The sequence below is a fragment of the Atractosteus spatula genome, chromosome 15 (assembly GCF_055471065.1).
Source record: "Atractosteus spatula isolate fAtrSpa1 chromosome 15, fAtrSpa1.hap1, whole genome shotgun sequence".
NCBI lineage: Eukaryota > Metazoa > Chordata > Actinopteri > Semionotiformes > Lepisosteidae > Atractosteus > Atractosteus spatula.
In genome coordinates, this window is record NC_142720.1 from 6212034 (window position 1) to 6228789 (window position 16756).

Here is a 16756-nt window from a genome sequence, read left to right on the forward strand (position 1 = left end):
ACCACACTCCGGTCGGTGTGGACGCTGCAAGGTGTAGTTTCACCCAGTGCTACCAGGAAAGGCTCCAGGGATGGCGTCCGTCCTGCACGGCTTATTCACACACTAGTACTGCCGTTAACACAGAGCATGAACGCCTGTGACCGAACATGCCCAGTCAGTGCTCTCCGTCAGCTCTGCAGTACCATATACTCCCAATACACCTCTTCCCAGCACTGCACAGATCCCGTTCTGCACCTGTCATATTAGATTGCTTTCTTCCGTCAAATTTCAGTCATTTTATGGGGGATTTTTTGTAAAAAGTGCACTTGCTAAAAGGAATACATTAACAAAAAAAAATCAATTAAAAAAACAACAGTGCAAAGACTACTTAGTTTAATGCATTGTTATAACATCTAGCATGTAATGGATGTAACCATCAAATAGCAGTAAACCATGACAGTTTATACATGCACAGACATACATACAATTTAAGTACTTTTTTTAATGCCTTTCACCTTGCAAAGTACATTAACTATAAACAGAGAGTACTTCCACTATATACAAACAGATAACCTATATTGCAGTTACATTTTGAGGTTTTCAAAAATTGTGTGCTGTTTATTCTAAGTACAGTACAGGGACCTTTATTTTAAATTTTAAGTAGCACTTAAAACAGAGTTACAAAGTACGGAAAAGTAATGACATAAAAGATTTTTTTCCCCGCAGTCTCTTTCCCTAAGGACAGAGAGGTAGTTACATAACCACAGTGTAGCAAACTAGCTTAATATTACTATGTTCAAGTCTTGTTAAGATTCCAAGATCTATACTATGAAATGCTACACACCGTAACAATTGAATACAGAAACTGAGCCAGGCCTACCGACTAATCTAAGGTTCAGTAACGGTCCAGAGACAACCGTCTTTGGAGCATGTTAGTTACAGAAAGTAAGAAGCTCATAGCTAAAATACGTGGTAAAGACCAGGAATGTCATTGAGGCCGCTTTATGGTACAGTCCGACAGGTAAATTCAAGCCTGGGACATCAGTTAATCAAAAGCTTTAGTGTCATAAAACCATAAAAGCACTTCAGTCCTGCATTTCAACAACTTTTAAAAGTTATTTTTCATGGAAATACATTTTAAAATGACATTCTCGCTTCACAAAGCCAAAGCTGAAAGGGCAATCTGGATCAAGATTAGGTTCTGTATTCCAACCTGCATGAGAACTGGAAGTCCAAGTACTTCTCTGTTTTTTTTTTTAGAGTAACCTTTGATGGGGTCGACACAATAATTCGATGGTATTGCCACCCGTTCCTCTAACGCTTTCGACAGAAAAAAAAAAAGAACTGGGATAAAAATTAACAGTGGAATTTCAATCAAAAGCAAAAGCAAAAAGTCATTCCAGAAATTAATTTTAAATTAAAAAAATATCAAAAACCTAAAAAAATAACCAAAAGAATGAAAATGCTACTCTCTAATTAACAAAAGGAATGATTTACAAGACATTGATCTGAAAAACAAGCACAATATTTTTAAGATGCATTCTGAAAGAACATTAGTAAAAAAAAGTCCAAAGAGGGTCTTGATTGAAATTGAAGCAGAAACATTAAGGCAAATTAATCAGCAATGGAGTACCAGAAAAACTGCCTACAGCCATGAAGAAACAGTGGCAAACAAGAACAGCTTAATGATCGTGAAAGAAATGTCTGACTGAAGTATTCATCTTACAGTCATTCATGTTCATTTCCATATTTTGTTTTCCTCCAATGCTCATTATTAAAATGTGTTTTTTTTGCACTTGGTAACCTGTGAAGCCTTTTCAGGAATTAAAAATGAACACTTAACCAGATAGTAAGTTACCAACAGCAGCTTTTCACAACAATCTCCCGCCTGCATCATTCCTTTCACACAAACTTGCACGATAGTTAAAAAATGCTTTCCAAGCACTAAGAGCGTAAGGTAGCAGTGATGACTCTGCAAGTTCAAGTGAGCTCCGATCCTTTAGCATGTACTCTATTTTCCATAGCTTACTGAAAGAAAAGGAAAGCATTTGTTCCGATGCCAGCCAAGTTTCAACATTAAAAAGAGGGAAAGACACTAAATGCCATTTAATGAAACAATAAGGTTCAACAAAGAAATATTCTTGTTTACGAAAAGACAACCCACTGAAATACAAACACCTCAAAATGGAATGCAACGCTTTTAAAACATTAGGGTTTTTTTTTCCCTTCTCGGCAATTATTAAAATAAATAAATAATTAGAAAAAAATCTTTCAATATCTGCTCCCAAACGTCAGTCCTCAATTACCCGAGTGTACAGGCAAGGCAGACGCATTCGGTTTCCAGTTTCGAGATCTAGTTGGGCACTGCTCACCTCACTCTATGCTAGAAAAGAGAATTACAACTTTAAAACAAAAAAAAATACTTCTGTGTACTTAAGAGCACTTTTATGGTGATAATTATTCTGCGCATATGCAAAATTAGTCAGGAGTCCATAGCACCAAGTAGAAAAATAAATAACTGCTTATATACACAAGACCAATAACTATTAGTTCTATATTAAAGAAATCAGCATTTTGATACAGTAAATAACTGAGCTATTAAAAAAAAAGAAAATCCAGCACATATCCATTATTTGTTTTACGCTCGTAACGTAAAATACATCTCCCCCAAAACGCTGCCTCTTACTTGATGCAGTACATGTTAATGTCTTATTCCTGCTTTGTAGTGTTTTTATTTTGTTGCTCAAACCAAATGGAGAAAAAACCTTTTTAAAAAAAAAAACGTTTCTGGTAGCTGGTTTCAGCAGAACGGGTTGGTCGATACGTGATGCTTAGATTTTCCAGGAAAATAAAAAAAGGTACTTTACTGATAACATGAAAACACTCCCCCCCCCCCCCGATGACGGGCTTATTTTTGAGACAAAAACTCTTCGGACCGGCAATGCAACATACTGCGGCTCTCACCCTTTTGCAGTTTTGCACACTGTACTCTGCTCCATCAGCATGAACTCTACTCGTAGGAAATGAAAGGGAACGTTTTCAGCAGTGCTGCTCCCGTGAGGGCAGTCGACACCGCGCCAGTTCAGTGAAAGGAGGACGACGGGGTCTCGGCCTGGATCCCGATCAGCGTGGGCAGCTGCTGGCCGCCGACCGCGGGGAGGACCGGCCGCGGGTTGAGGCGGGGAGGCATGGGGCTGGCCGGGCGGATGAGGGGCGGGGGCTGGTTGAGCGCGGGCCTGGGCTGCAGGAAGCGGGCCGGCTGCTGGAGCGGCGGGGGCTGCCGGTGCAGAGCAGGGGTGGCCGGCAGAGACGGCCGCAGCAGAGGCGGCGGCTGGTGCAGGGGGGCCGCGGGGAGCGCCGGGGGCTGGGCGGGCGAGGCCTGGGCGGCGGGGGACGGGCCCGACGCCGGGGCCACCTGGGCCTGCGGGCGAGAGGATTAGTTCCGATTTGCATTTCAGTCACCACACGTCAGAAACTCAAACCTGTCACTTTCCTACACTGATGCGATGCTCGATTAAAAGTTGTTAAAGTTTCACATGCAGTCGGTCGCACACAAACGCACGTTTATCACAGTAACTCCATCAGTACAAAGATCTCATCGACAGCACAAATACTCAATTGAGCACAAAGCAGCAGCACATAGTACTGTGACCGAAATGCAGACTAGACCCTTATGAGTCAAACTCCCATATAAGTACATTTACTTCTATAAATCAATTTCTTGACAGATGTGCACGCTCTTAAATACAGCACTTGCCCAGTATTTTCAATCATGTTCGACTTTCACAAATTTCGTGAAGCAAACTATTGCACAGAAAACAGAGTAAAAAGGCAAGTAGCTTGAACATGCATTTAAACTGCATTTTAATTTTCCACCATTATAATGGCCTTTTGAAAACTAGCGTTTACCTGGTAAATTTGATCAGTTTGGCTAGACTTTTGATTTGTACAGGCGTGCTTCCAATTTGGCTGTTCGGAGATAAGTGTCTAGCTAATCTAACGGTATCCATCCTTCACCAAAGCAGCTCAAGGGACTAACAGACCCCTTAGATGTCACAGGTTTAACAACCTCCCGAGTGCAACATTTGCACATCTGCCCATCCTGCTCCGGTACAACTCCAGATATCGGAAGGGAGTGTGCTAGCGTCCGGAATTGTTAAGAGCATTTTTCTTCCCTGCACAATTTGAGCCAGGAAACCTGGACACTCTCGTCCGTCTGCCATGATGAAAACCGTCAAGGCAGCACGGGGTTTTGTGGGCGTACAGTGCTCATGGGCTTTAGGGGGTGCTGTCAAAGACAAGGGCGTTTCTCGCCTGGGGGGGGGGGCTCGGTTTTGGGAAAGTCAAGTAGAAAGCGCCACCACCTCCTCCTCCTCCTCGTCGGTACTCTTCCCTGACGGAGTGTTGGAACTGTTCTTCCCCTCCTCCCCCGAGGTGGCTGTGTCTCCGTTGGGGGCCCGCGTCCCCTGTTCTGCCTCCCACTCCTGCAGCACCTCCTCCAAGTTAAATCGACGACGGTAGTTCACAAAGAAGTTTTTTACCTGCCCTACGGTCTTATTACCGATAACGTCGGCAATAGCCTGGAAGTCTTTTCCATACTTCCGGACACCTACGGAGAGACAAACGCCACGTTCAGTGTTCCCCCGGCGGGAATTCAGCCATGCTGTGGTACCGGCTTGCACACAAACGGTATGGTAAGGACTGAAAGTAACATTTCAATGAAGAAATACAGTGTTATAATTCTTGGAGTTAATCTAGGAAAAGACACTTGGTTTCCCCCCCCCAAATTCAAGTTTTTAAATTTTTGCTTAACCTGTTAAAAGTATACCGGACTACCTCTAGCAAACATAACATTTTACGAGCGGCAGAATATTTTCCACAGTTGCCCATAACGGTCCTACAACATTAACAAATGATCAAAAGCCTGCACCTGTATCTAATGGTTTTCCTTTAGAATGCAAGAAATTTTAAAGTCCTCACCCAGATTACACCACCTACTGTGCTTAACTAAAAGTATTCTTACTTTTTGTTAAGCTCAGTAAGAAGGTAGTTTATTCTTAAAAACAGCATTTCAGTGACTGTTAGAACCGGTAATAAAAAGTGAATACTTAATAAACTGTATTTAAGAATTAAACAACCGAAAATGTACCTTGAACTGCAAGAAGCTGCTCATCTGTTGTCCAGCGAGCATTTACTTTCTGGGTGCACTACAAGAGAGAGACAGTTGTGAAGTTATATTTTTTTATTTCCCCATGTGCATCCTCAATAGAAGCATTAATTGTCTGTAAGGACAATCTGACATTTTATTAGCTGGGAGTAACATCAATGAGTACTGCTAAAAATATATTTTCCGTTTAATAATATTGTTTTACTTTTCCTAAACTTTTTCTCTTATCTAGGCCATGTCTTACCCTATGTCTTTATTCCAGAGGAAATTCAGTTCTAGCCTCATAAAACACAAGCATGCATGAGAAACTTTTTTTTACCTCATTCACAAGTACTCATCTTGGGGGAAAAAAATGAGCTTAGTACACTTTGACAGATGTGTCTTAAAATATGAAAACAGAAAATTACTTGCATACAAAGCACAAAATTAAAAAACTTCCATAAATTGCACTATATCGGGGTATGTTCACTGCTTTTACAATCGGAAACATCAACCTTTGTTATTTACCTCAGGAAGCCTGCAGTCATCAATACCTGCTTCCAGCTTCTGTTTTAGACCACTGTTAACCTGTTTAGCATTTTGAACCTTAAAGACAGTAAAACCAGACAGCATCCTGAATAAACACGGTAATAGAATTTACAAATACCTGCGCACAAAAAAATCTCACCAGTACAGCTGAAAACAAATCAATGCAACACTGCACATTCACATTTCATACTTGCTTCCAACGTCATTGATAATTTACAGATATACCAAACATTCAGCTATATATACAAGCAGTCTATAACAGCAGTTCCAAACCCTGGTCCTGGCAGTCCAGACGCTTCTAGAAAGAGCTCTTCTCTTTCAGCAGAGGTCCAGGCAACACACCTGCATTATGGGAGGTCTTTGTAGACCTTAGGTTCCGTTGGGTTGATGCCAGTTACAAATCCTATTCACTTCTTATAGCTACAGGAAAACTGAACATTTCCCTCACGTGGAAAACCGAAATCGAAGAGGCTGATTCAGAATCCCGCTGGAGCAAAAGCCAGGAGAGGAAGGGAGGTCCCCCAGGAACAGGGTGGGGAACCGCTGGCCACTGAGACAAAGAGCCCCTTCTATCCCGTCGGGCAAGACTGCTGCTTCAGGCAGTGTGGCCCAGGATCCGCAATGCTGCACGCCATTTTTATCACAGCAGGTCATCAAAACACACACACAGGAGTATTCAAAACGTATGCCCGCCCCCCCCGATCAGACAAGACCAACGTGCACGGCAGAAGATGGAATTGCAATACCTGTCTTTTCAGAGACACCAGCTCCATGTCCAGTTGCCGAAGGATCGTGTTGGCTGCGCTCGGGCTACAGGAAACGGCCACCACATCGTCCTGAGTCAGGTACATGCCTTTGGGCGGGCGGCACTTGGACCTCTGGGAGTGGTGTCGGTGTTGCAGGTTCTGGTGCTCCCGCCGGCCCAACCCAATCTTGCTAGTCTGGGTGGGCGGCTCGGAGTGACTCTGGAGGGGGAATGAAAATTTACAGCTTTATACATCCATGCATCCACTTTCTAACTGCCTCATCCAATTCAGGGGTGCGTGGGAGCCAGAGCCTATCCCAGCAAGCAGCTGGCACAAGGCAGGATACACCCTGGACAGGACGCCAGTCCGTCACAGGGCGGACACAGACACGCTCACACTCGCACCAGTGCCGGTTTTCCCAGAACTCAATGAACCTGCTGTACCAGTATGTCCCCGATCTGTGGGAAGAATCCGGAGCGCCCAGAGGAAACCCACAGGAACACGGGAACGACACGCAAACTGCATGCAGATAGCAGCCCGGCTCTGGAACTGAACCCAGGGCCCCCCTGCTACAAGGCAGCAGAGCTAACCACTGCACCACCAGGCCACCCTGCTCCACCACAGCATAACAAGAGGAAGAGACAAAACCCACACAGCTGGGGGTCATGGTCAGGGCACACGTGAACTATTGGAAGAGAGCCTTTAAACATTATAAACGGTAGCTGTTTACAGGTAGCACTGAAGAACTGCAGAAGTTTCTAAGACATTGTTATACCCTAGGACACCTTCAGAAACAGCATATAGAGTTTAAATCTTAAATCTATGAAGTACTTTAACATTTTGACACAATATAATGCTAACTTATATGTAATTTAGCAAAATACAGCTTCAGGGACAGAGGCAGGTTTTTGTCACTGTGTTTTAATTTTTAAAGCATGTTTCCAAGCTGCCAGTGCCATGTACGTCTGTTTTCCTTGCTCATGAGAAAGTGGTCAGCTGTATAAACAAACAGTTACCTCTTTTTTAGCCTCCTTAGTTGGGTCATAATCGCTGTCATTTCCTTCATTAGGATTGGCTTCTTCCATCTCTTCGTCACTAAGGTCAGAACAGTAAAAGCGTTTCCCGTGTCATTACACCTTAAAATCGCACAAACACAAGGCTCATTCGTGGTAAAAAAACCAACAACAACAACAACGCTCCGACGTCACCTTTCATCTTGATTGTTCCTGTTTGCCAGTTTTCTCGCCTGGCGATCCATCAGGCTGGTCCTGGAACGAGTTTTTTTCCAAGAATAGTAGTACTTTACCAAACTAGAAATGGATTTATCTGGTAGCTAAACGGAAAAAAGAAATTGTGAGAAACCAGAACATTTATTTTCCATAACCTCCTAAAATCTTAGCTCTAGTCTGAAATTTTACCATTTTGCATAAACTTTTGACTGTCTAGTTTGCTGAGGTGTTACCGATTATTGCCATTTTCTAGAGATCGGAAGGTTCAAGTCAGCTAAGATTAAAGAGCCCCATCCACCCATCCACTCATTCATTTTCTAACTGTGTTTCCCAGTACAGGGCTGAGGGGAGCCAGAGTCTATCCCAGCAAGTATCTGGCCCATTAGTCCACACTAGTCCATCGCAGGACATACGCACACCAGGGCCAGTTCTCCCTGATGACAAACAACCTGGGTAGAAACCAAAGTAGCCCCATGAGAAAACAGGGAGAACACACACATGCTCAACACAGATAGTGCCCCAGGAACTGAACCCAGGACCCCAGCGCTGTGAGGCAGCAATGCTAACCGCTGTGCCACCTGAAGCACCCAAAGCTCTTATGTAACCTGCATCACTATAAAATGGGTATTTACTGTATTCTGCACGATAACTATGAGCTACTCAAATACTGAAACCTTTATTACTAAACAAAAAATCCTGACAGTCATGCAGTGAGACAGCAGTGTTGGAAAGAAAATTCACCATTTGCTGAATCCTGTGAAAGCTTTTCCCATGAAAACTGAAGGCTTGTTCAAACAGCACTTTGTCTTCCACAGTCCACTCATCAGGAAAGGGTGTGAAGTTCGGAAGGTCAGCAAGCGACTTCTCAATATTGTGCTTGTGCCAAAATAGCATGCCCAGCGCCTGCAGAAGCAGCAAAATGTGCACACCGAGACTTAATCCTCTGCCAGAGATAAGGTCTTGTCAAATGTTATAGGTATTCCATAAATGCTCTGCCGAACTTCGATACTGAAACCTCAGATCAGTTTTTCTACAAGCAAAGAATCAGCTATATCCACACATACGCATGTATTTTAAGCCATCTACTTTCCTTCTGATCCTCATGAGTTCATGGTCTTGAAACAAGGAGCGCACACTTTCAAGACTAGAAATGGCTCCAGGCAACGATGCTATTCAACCAATTTTGCCTTCTGTTCGTTAATTCAATCATGCCAGGACTGTCCCCCTCATCAACATTGAAGTCAACCTTTCATGTCCATCATTCAACCTCAGCATTCATGTCGAGAACGCGGAGTCCACCCACGGCGACTCAGCATTCAGCACATGACTTGGAAAACTACTCCGGACCCCCACAGCCCTGTGGAGAGCCGTCACCCCCCTCTGTCCGTGCTCCCAAGTCCAGCTGCAGGGCTTGCTTGTCTAAGAAACCCGCCGGGAGAACTGTACCTGCTCGACATTGTAGCCGTGTTTTTCCTTGGCAATGGCAATGTACTCATCCACTGTGGGGGAGAGAGAAAAACAAAACAAGGGGAAAGTTACTTTTTTCAAAGTAAAACCAACGGGATGCCATTTATTTTGGAATGTGCGTCTTTACCTATATCTACGTTAAGACACAAAGAAATATTTCCTTATAAAAATAACCGATATCTGTACTGCACTACTTACATTTCGTATCCGCTATCGCATGGTATGGAGACCAGACCAACATGCCGCCGCTGTCTTTATCACTGTACTTCGTAGCACCTTCAGAAATGTAATCAGCAAACGAGCACATTAGTGTTTTCAGCTACACCCGAGTTACATGACCCCCCCCGCATACTGAAAAGCCTGAAAAGTTTCATGCAACTAACGGCCCTCCATCAGAAAGTGGAAGCGGTGTTCAGCCGCACACTGGTTTGACTAGGTTTACCGCTGACAGCAGCACCAGCGCAAACCGCGGAGTGGGAATTAATGGAACCGGAGGAAATAAATGCTGAATAAAAAAAAAGTGGGTTTTTTTTTATTTATGTTGTCTCGATGTCTTCTTTGATATTGTTTTCAACATCTTTTTAATTTTATTTGGTGGAGAGGGCGGGGCTACAGGAGCTCCAGCAAAACTAATTCGTTACCCAGCAGCAGAACAGCAACTATACGTACGCACACCAACAGTCAACATTCACTCGTTTAGATATCGACCGTACCCAAGAGTATATTAATAACAACGCCACGCAAAACGTGCTTTCACGCTGCCTACAATGTCTCTCGATAGGGAAGCTTACGGACACCAATTGTTTGCACAATATTGTATAAAACGCTAACCGCTCGGATAAACTTGTTCAATAAACGGAGGCCAAATGGCTCAATCACTTTTTGATAATCGATTAGCTATTCCATTTTTTTCCCCTAGGCTTTCAACAGGGGCTTGAACCCCTTAACCGAGGCTATCTCCGCTCTGGTCAGGTACCGTACGGTAGTAAAATTTCACGATATAAATATCCTACCAGGATCGAAATCGGGAATACTCGCTTGATACTCCGTTCCCACTCGCATCCCCACATCTAGGAAGAAGCAATGAACACATATGAGCTACGGTTTTATTGATATGCATACACAATGGTGCTGGAAATGTCAAACGTCTTGCAGGCTGTTAAAGAGCCGTGTTCGAGGCTATACCGTGCTCGTCGTCGCTGGCGCTCTCGTCAGAAAAATGTCCATTCGAGGCGTTAGAGGGGCTTTTCGTCCCGTTTGACCGTCCTTTTCCCATATACTCCGACCCCTTCTCCATCATCCCAGGCATGGCTAAATATGTATTTGCTTTTCCCCCTTGCTAAATTAAAATTATACGGCATGCAACATACTAGCGCAGCCGAGCACAGCGTTTTTTTCCCTTCTTTTAAACAACTCCCCTTTCTTTCTACGCAGCAGCGTCGCTGTGCAAATGTCAGATATTAATCCACCTCGCTATTTATTATTATGACCGCCTATCGGGTTGAAAGGAGGAAAGAGGCCGCGACGTCTGTCGAGTAGCGTGATTTTTATTTTTGCAGCAGCAGCAGCAGCAGCAGCAGCGTGAAAGTGTAATTTCGCCTTCCCGGAGGCCAGCTGTTTTGTCTGTATTTTTTTTTTGCTGGGGGTGTAAACAACAACTGCAACAATAGGAGGCAGACGGACCTACTTCCTGCAGCGGAAGGAATTGCGCTGTGCTTGGCCGCAGTGAAGGCGAGCTGTGGCGTGAGCGTGTGCCGGCCGGAATGGAGCGGGCGAGCGAGCGCTGTGTGCTCTGCTGGAAGGGGTTTCGATTGTTACTGAGTATTCTCTCAAAACAAACACCGTCCCTTTCAACGCGCTATCGTCTCGCCAAAATTCACGTTCTTCTCTAGCAGGGAACCCGCGAACGAGGCAGCTATCTTAGCGCAAGTGTTGTATTTTCGGTATTTATCGCTTTCGAGGTGGAAAACGCCGCTGTCGCTTAGGTCGATCTACAGTAGGTGTGGGAGACGTGCATTCAGCTGTACTGACTTAATAGAATCCGATTTTAGAAAGATCCTTTTTACACTGGGAACCCGACTGTTAAAGTGAACGAGATTGGCTTGCCTTCGGGAGGAAAAAAAAAGCTTTGCAAAAATGATTTCTTCGTAATACAACCGAGCCTATAGCTTCAAAACATGAATGAGCATTTTATGCGCAAGTCGATATTGAAGTATACTGGATACCTCTTTCATATACGTTTCGTTACGTTTTTCAAAGTCATTCATGCATCAGAAATTCAAATCTGCTTTTTTTAATTACCCGATACAGAGTCTTTTAAGCGTCTAAAACTGCTTATATTTAAGAAAAAAACCCCGAGCAACTAAACATACATAAATTGGGGTCATGTTTTCATACAAAAGTGCAATGTCACGCTACAAACAACTTGCAGTGCAGGTCTCAGGACTAGAACTCAACAGGACATCTCAGAGCACTCATCTTGTGCTTGTAACTTTGACTCTCCAGGAAAGCCTCTTTGATAAGCTACATTTAGTAAAGAAATTAATAAACTGATGTGCATTATTATTGAGTTTAAAGTTTGAATCCAACATGATACAATCATGAGGTCAAAGACTTGCTTCAATATGGTTTTAGTTGAGAACCTCTCGTTTTGGCAAATGCTTAAACGTTTTAACAGCAACATGACCAGCTCTGCCGTCAACATGGCAGCCTGATCTCAGAAGTTAGTCAAGCCGGGGTCTGGGCAGTCCAGTACTAGATTGGGAAATCTCCTGGAAAGCCAGGTCACTGCTGTAAGTGATGGTACAAGACCAGCAGTAGGTGGCTCTGTTCTCTGTAGACAGAATTTCCAAACCAGCACCCCAGTATGGTAACCTGGGACACTGTGTTGTAGGAGGCACCATTCTTTTTTGTTGATAATTCCATGTCCTTGTCTATCCAGAAGCTCAGCAGATGTGAGCCTGGTCAGTACCTGGATGGGAGCCCTCCTGGGAAAAACTAAGGCTGCTGCTGGAAGAGGTGTTAGTGGGGCCAGCAGGGGGCGCTCACCCTGCAGTCTGTGTGGGTCCTAATGCCCCAGTATAGTGACGGGGACACTATACTGTAAACAGGCGCCGTCCTTCAGATGAGACGTAAACCCGAGGTCCTGACTCTCTGTGGTCATTAAAAATCCCCAGGCATTTCCTGAAAAGAGTAGGGGTGTTACCCCAGAGTCCTGGCCAACTTTGGCCTCCCAATACTGCACATCTCTGAACTGGCTTCATCACTCTGCTCTCCTCCCCACTGAGAGCTGGTGTGTGGGGAGCGTACTGGTGCACTATGGCTGCAGTTGCATCATCCAGGTGGGGCTGCACACTGCTGGTGGTGGAGGGGATCCCCATTACCTGTAAAGCACTTTGAGTGGAGTGTCCAGAATAGCGCTATATAAGTGTAAGCAATTATTATTAATCAAGATCCCATAGAACAGTTTGTAATTTATTTTCACCTCATTTGCTGTACAGTGTGGCTGTTGCTTGCTGATGGACACTCTGCACTACAATATTATTTCTATCATACTTGCATTATCATAATGCTGGGATTGCTCATTTGTATGTACGAAATATCCCAATCGTTGTTTGTTTTCCAATTGGTCACCATTTCTCATATTCTTTGCTCCTTAAAAATGTTTTTTTTTCTGGTTGGACAACAGATGGCGCTCAAAGACTGATACAGTATTTTCAAACTCCCCCTATGGTAAGCATTAAGATAACATTATTCTTAAATTTCGATGTTCAGTTGTTTGTAGATCAAAATGTTCACATATATTATTAAACAAACGTCTTTTTCAAGTAGGGGTAGAATAAATTTGTAAATTCTAACGTGATGTGGACTCATATAATAATAGTAATAATGTGCATTTGCATGAAATTTTTAATTCCCAAAGGATCTCATCTTTACAAGCCAAGTGGAATTAAGCAAGAACACTAGCCTTAATTCCACGATTCTTTTGATAAGTGACATTCAGCCCTTATTTTTTATTGTAAGCAATATATTTGATTTTGTGTTCATTTTAGCCAGTCAGATCCCCAGTTTCATGTCGCATTCAAATGAAGGAGCCTCCTATAGCAAAATGTTTCCAGTCACCATACTGGGGGCTAAGTTTGGAATCCCTGATCTAGAGGACTGAGCGCCACCTACTGGTCTATCAAAACCACTGACAGCAACAACCTGTTTTTTTCCCCTGGAAGACACCTATCCCAATACTGATCAGGTCCATTGTAAGCTATGTTGTAAGCCATAAAACTAGGAAAACTGTCTGTAAAGAAACCTATAAAAATAGGTCCATCGTTTTGTGTTGCACTTGTTTCGTGAATGGCTGGAGAGACTCGCTAGCTATGTCTGCTGTAAATGATCAATGAAGTTCCAGTCTTCGAGAACTGGTTTGCCGCCTGTGTTGGAGAGCTAAACGATTAATGTGGTGAATGAAGATGAAGTGTGTGGGGATCAGGTCACTTTCCATAATGCAGTGAAGGAAGCTTTGGGTATCAGGTAACTTTCCACAGTGCATTTAAAAAAAGAAAACTGCATACTTGGAACACCTTGTCCATTGAGACTTAAGATATTTGAATTGTATTCTGTTTGTTGATGCATCTGTATTTTTGTATGCATCTGGGTGCGACTGACAGGATAAATCCCCTTGGTTTTAGAGAGTATTCTCTCATCATAACTCAGGATACAGCAGGCTGCACAGCAATATCCCATGTTAACCCAAAATCCAACATCAATCTTTTGAATATGAATAATAATTTAATAATGGAAGGGAGGCACTACCTCATCAGCTCCGATGTAGCAACTAAAATACGGAAATGGTGTGAAAGATCAAAGGGAGGGATTTGTGGCAGAAAAGGAGCAGGATAAGATCATGGATGCAGGCCCACAAATAGTCACCCCACTGTGGGCTCCTCTGTGCATCACTTGGCCCATTACAAACCCTTCTTGTTATTGTCTGCACATCTGTGTATTGACAACTCAGCTATAGGGAATATTTACTCAATGTGCTAAAGAAGGGCTCCTCTACCTTCAGCCTCCAAATCCATTCCACCGCGGTACTTTGATGCAACCAGCATTTTACCTTTTGTACTGATGTTGCTCCTTATTGATTAATGAACTGAGGAGCAGGTATTAGCAAAACTCTGGAGTGGATCAGAAGGACTGCAAGGCATGGTGAACATGAAGAAAGCCATCCGCCCCAAGCTGTCACAGACACAATCAAGGATGTTATCAAGAACTGAGGAAAACCAAAATGAAGGTAAGAGGATGATTGAAAGAGCAACAAATAAAAAAAAGATTTGTTAAGAACAGGAACACAAATAGTATTCTCAAATCTTCCTGCTGATCAGTAGGTCTTATCTTGCTTTCACGATACAATGTCTGTGGCCTGTCTTTGTCAAAGTTCCTTCAACGGCAGTGTGTTCTGTTATTTACTATGATGGAGGCTAGGGTATCAGTAAACCTAACATCAGTGCCTTTAGTTCCAGAATCAAGATTATTTCTGTCACCAAGACCACATTTTAATCCTTTTTCCTATTCATTCAATTGAATTCACTGCTTTTTTCTGCCACAAAGGTGGGTGCTTATCTGTATTACACAACACGTCTCCATTACTGATGCCGAAGGACTCTGCTTTCTGATTGCTCTTGTCACGAGACAACTAAAATAGTATGATTGCCACCTCTTGTGAAATTAGTGTCTGTTCTAAGTGCTTCATTGAGACCAGTGGCGCTGGAGATAAACAGAAATGTCTGGGACCTGTCTTTTCTTCCATTTACTTAATCGATCTGGCTACTGAACAGCACTGTAACGATTAAGGATTCATTGAAAGAAAAGTCATGGAAGGTTTGGAAATTTCTAAATTGTTATTTGTGCAGCAAGATGACACTTACCGGACCAGCAATTGATTTTTGAGAATAAGAATTGGTATGTCTACTGCTTCTGTAGAGTCTGCTTGCCAAAAAATAGGGGAAAATGCATAAAGTGTCCTAGTTATTGTTTTCATTCCAATAACAGAACTTTGTTCATAAAATGCTGAAGCATAATTTAGGATGATACCAGCCTTCTTTAAACTTTGTTCATCATAATTAATGAAGAAAACAGAAGCTGCTATTTGAGCTGACTCATATGTCATCATCAGCTGGGCTGAGAAGGTGACACCGCATGAATAAGGGTGTCTTCAGCATTATGTCTTTGAAGCAATAGCAGAACATAAATCCTCATGCCAAGAAGTTGGCAGCGCTAGATTGATCAATGGCAATCCTTCCCGATGGCATTGATTCCAGCCACAGTGCTGTATAACTGGCCCAATGAGATGACTTGTAGTGGGAAGGAATTAATCAATTGCAGCAACGGGGGTTTTTCTACACAGAAACGTAGAAGTGTCTGCCTATAAAAAAGAAAAGGCTATGATCACTCAAAAATGTTTTTTACTGGAGCAACTCCCTCCCCGCATACATACACAAAATTATTCTGTAAACTAAATTCCATTCCAACATTTCTGAAGGCATCGTTCACTCCATACACCTGCTCATTGATGAAAGCATAATGTAGTGAAGTCCTACAAAGTAGTTGCACAGAACCAGACATCTTACTAGACACTGCGTGAAAAAGGAGATACTGGTTAGCACTCGTCCTTTTACTCTGGGGTTATTGGGGTAATAAGGGGATTAAGATAAGATCAGATCACTTAATTAGCCATATACAATTTCTTGCATTAGGAATTCATCTTTTCACATACCCCAGCTTGCTCTCTATGAGACACAGACAGGGAGAGAAGCTTGGGGTCAGAGCACAGGGTCAGCCATTGGATAGTGCCCCTGGAGCAGTTGGGGTTAAGGGCCTTGCTCAGGGGCTCAACAGAGTAGGATACCTCTGCTGGCTGTGGGATTTGAACCGGCAACCTTCCAGCCACAGGCGCAGATCCTGAGCCACAGAGCCACCACTCCGCCCCTAATTAATTCAGTCTCCCTGCACAAGTTTGTCTCCTGTTCTCATTTTCTTTCAAAGGAAAATTTCCAAAACTGCAAAGCCCAAAATCTGTTATGCCAGAGAAATAAAGCCTGAGCTGAAGCCTTTGTTTTGAACTGGATTCACAAAACCGAGAAGTTAAATCCTGACACTTAAAGAGTTTTCCTCAATTAGAGGACATGGCATCCTGGTCTATCTGAGGGACAAATCTATTTTTTAATTTGTCACGATGGCTTTATGGAGTTAAATTCATAGTTTTGTTAAAGGAAAAGTGTTGTTCACTCATGTTGGTAGTTTACTTAAGACGTAGCACAAGTGTACTTCCAAAGTGTCGTTGCAAGAATCTGTAACACATTAAATTATTAAAATAGTAATAGAATAATCCATCCATCCATTTTCTAACTGTGTTATCCAACTCAGAGCTGTGGGGGATCCAGAGTCTATCCCAGTGAACAACAGGCACAAGGCAGGATACACCCTGGACGGGACGTCAGTCCATCACAGGGAGGAAACCAGAGCATAACAGAACAGTGATGGTTTTAAAAGATATTGTTATGGAAACATTGGGTTAATCTGTGCTATTGCTCAGGCCTGTTTCTGTACTTCCTATTTCCATGCACAAGTGGAGGTACCCAATAAGA

General features: G+C 43.1%; 1 protein-coding gene across 2 annotated transcripts; it reads right to left on the reverse strand.

Annotated features, from left to right (window-relative positions):
• Window positions 1–355: 355 nt before the first annotated feature.
• On the reverse strand, window positions 356–10757 carry rcor3 (REST corepressor 3). Of its 2 annotated transcripts, none has more exons than XM_088933679.1 (12): window positions 10302–10757; window positions 10130–10186; window positions 9315–9392; window positions 9096–9148; window positions 8391–8552; window positions 7629–7753; window positions 7437–7515; window positions 6421–6639; window positions 5654–5731; window positions 5129–5186; window positions 4521–4588; window positions 356–3400 (listed from the first exon to the last, which is right to left on the reverse strand). In XM_088933679.1, the coding sequence occupies exons 1-12, from the start codon at window positions 10423–10425 to the stop codon at window positions 3062–3064; spliced, it is 1440 nt and encodes a 479-aa protein (XP_088789805.1). In that variant the 5' UTR covers window positions 10426–10757; the 3' UTR covers window positions 356–3061. The 2 variants fall into 2 exon arrangements, with proteins under 2 accessions (XP_088789805.1, XP_088789806.1); XM_088933680.1 differs by having other exon boundaries at window positions 364–3400; window positions 4344–4588; window positions 10302–10546.
• Between the last annotated feature and the right edge of the window lie 5999 nt (window positions 10758–16756).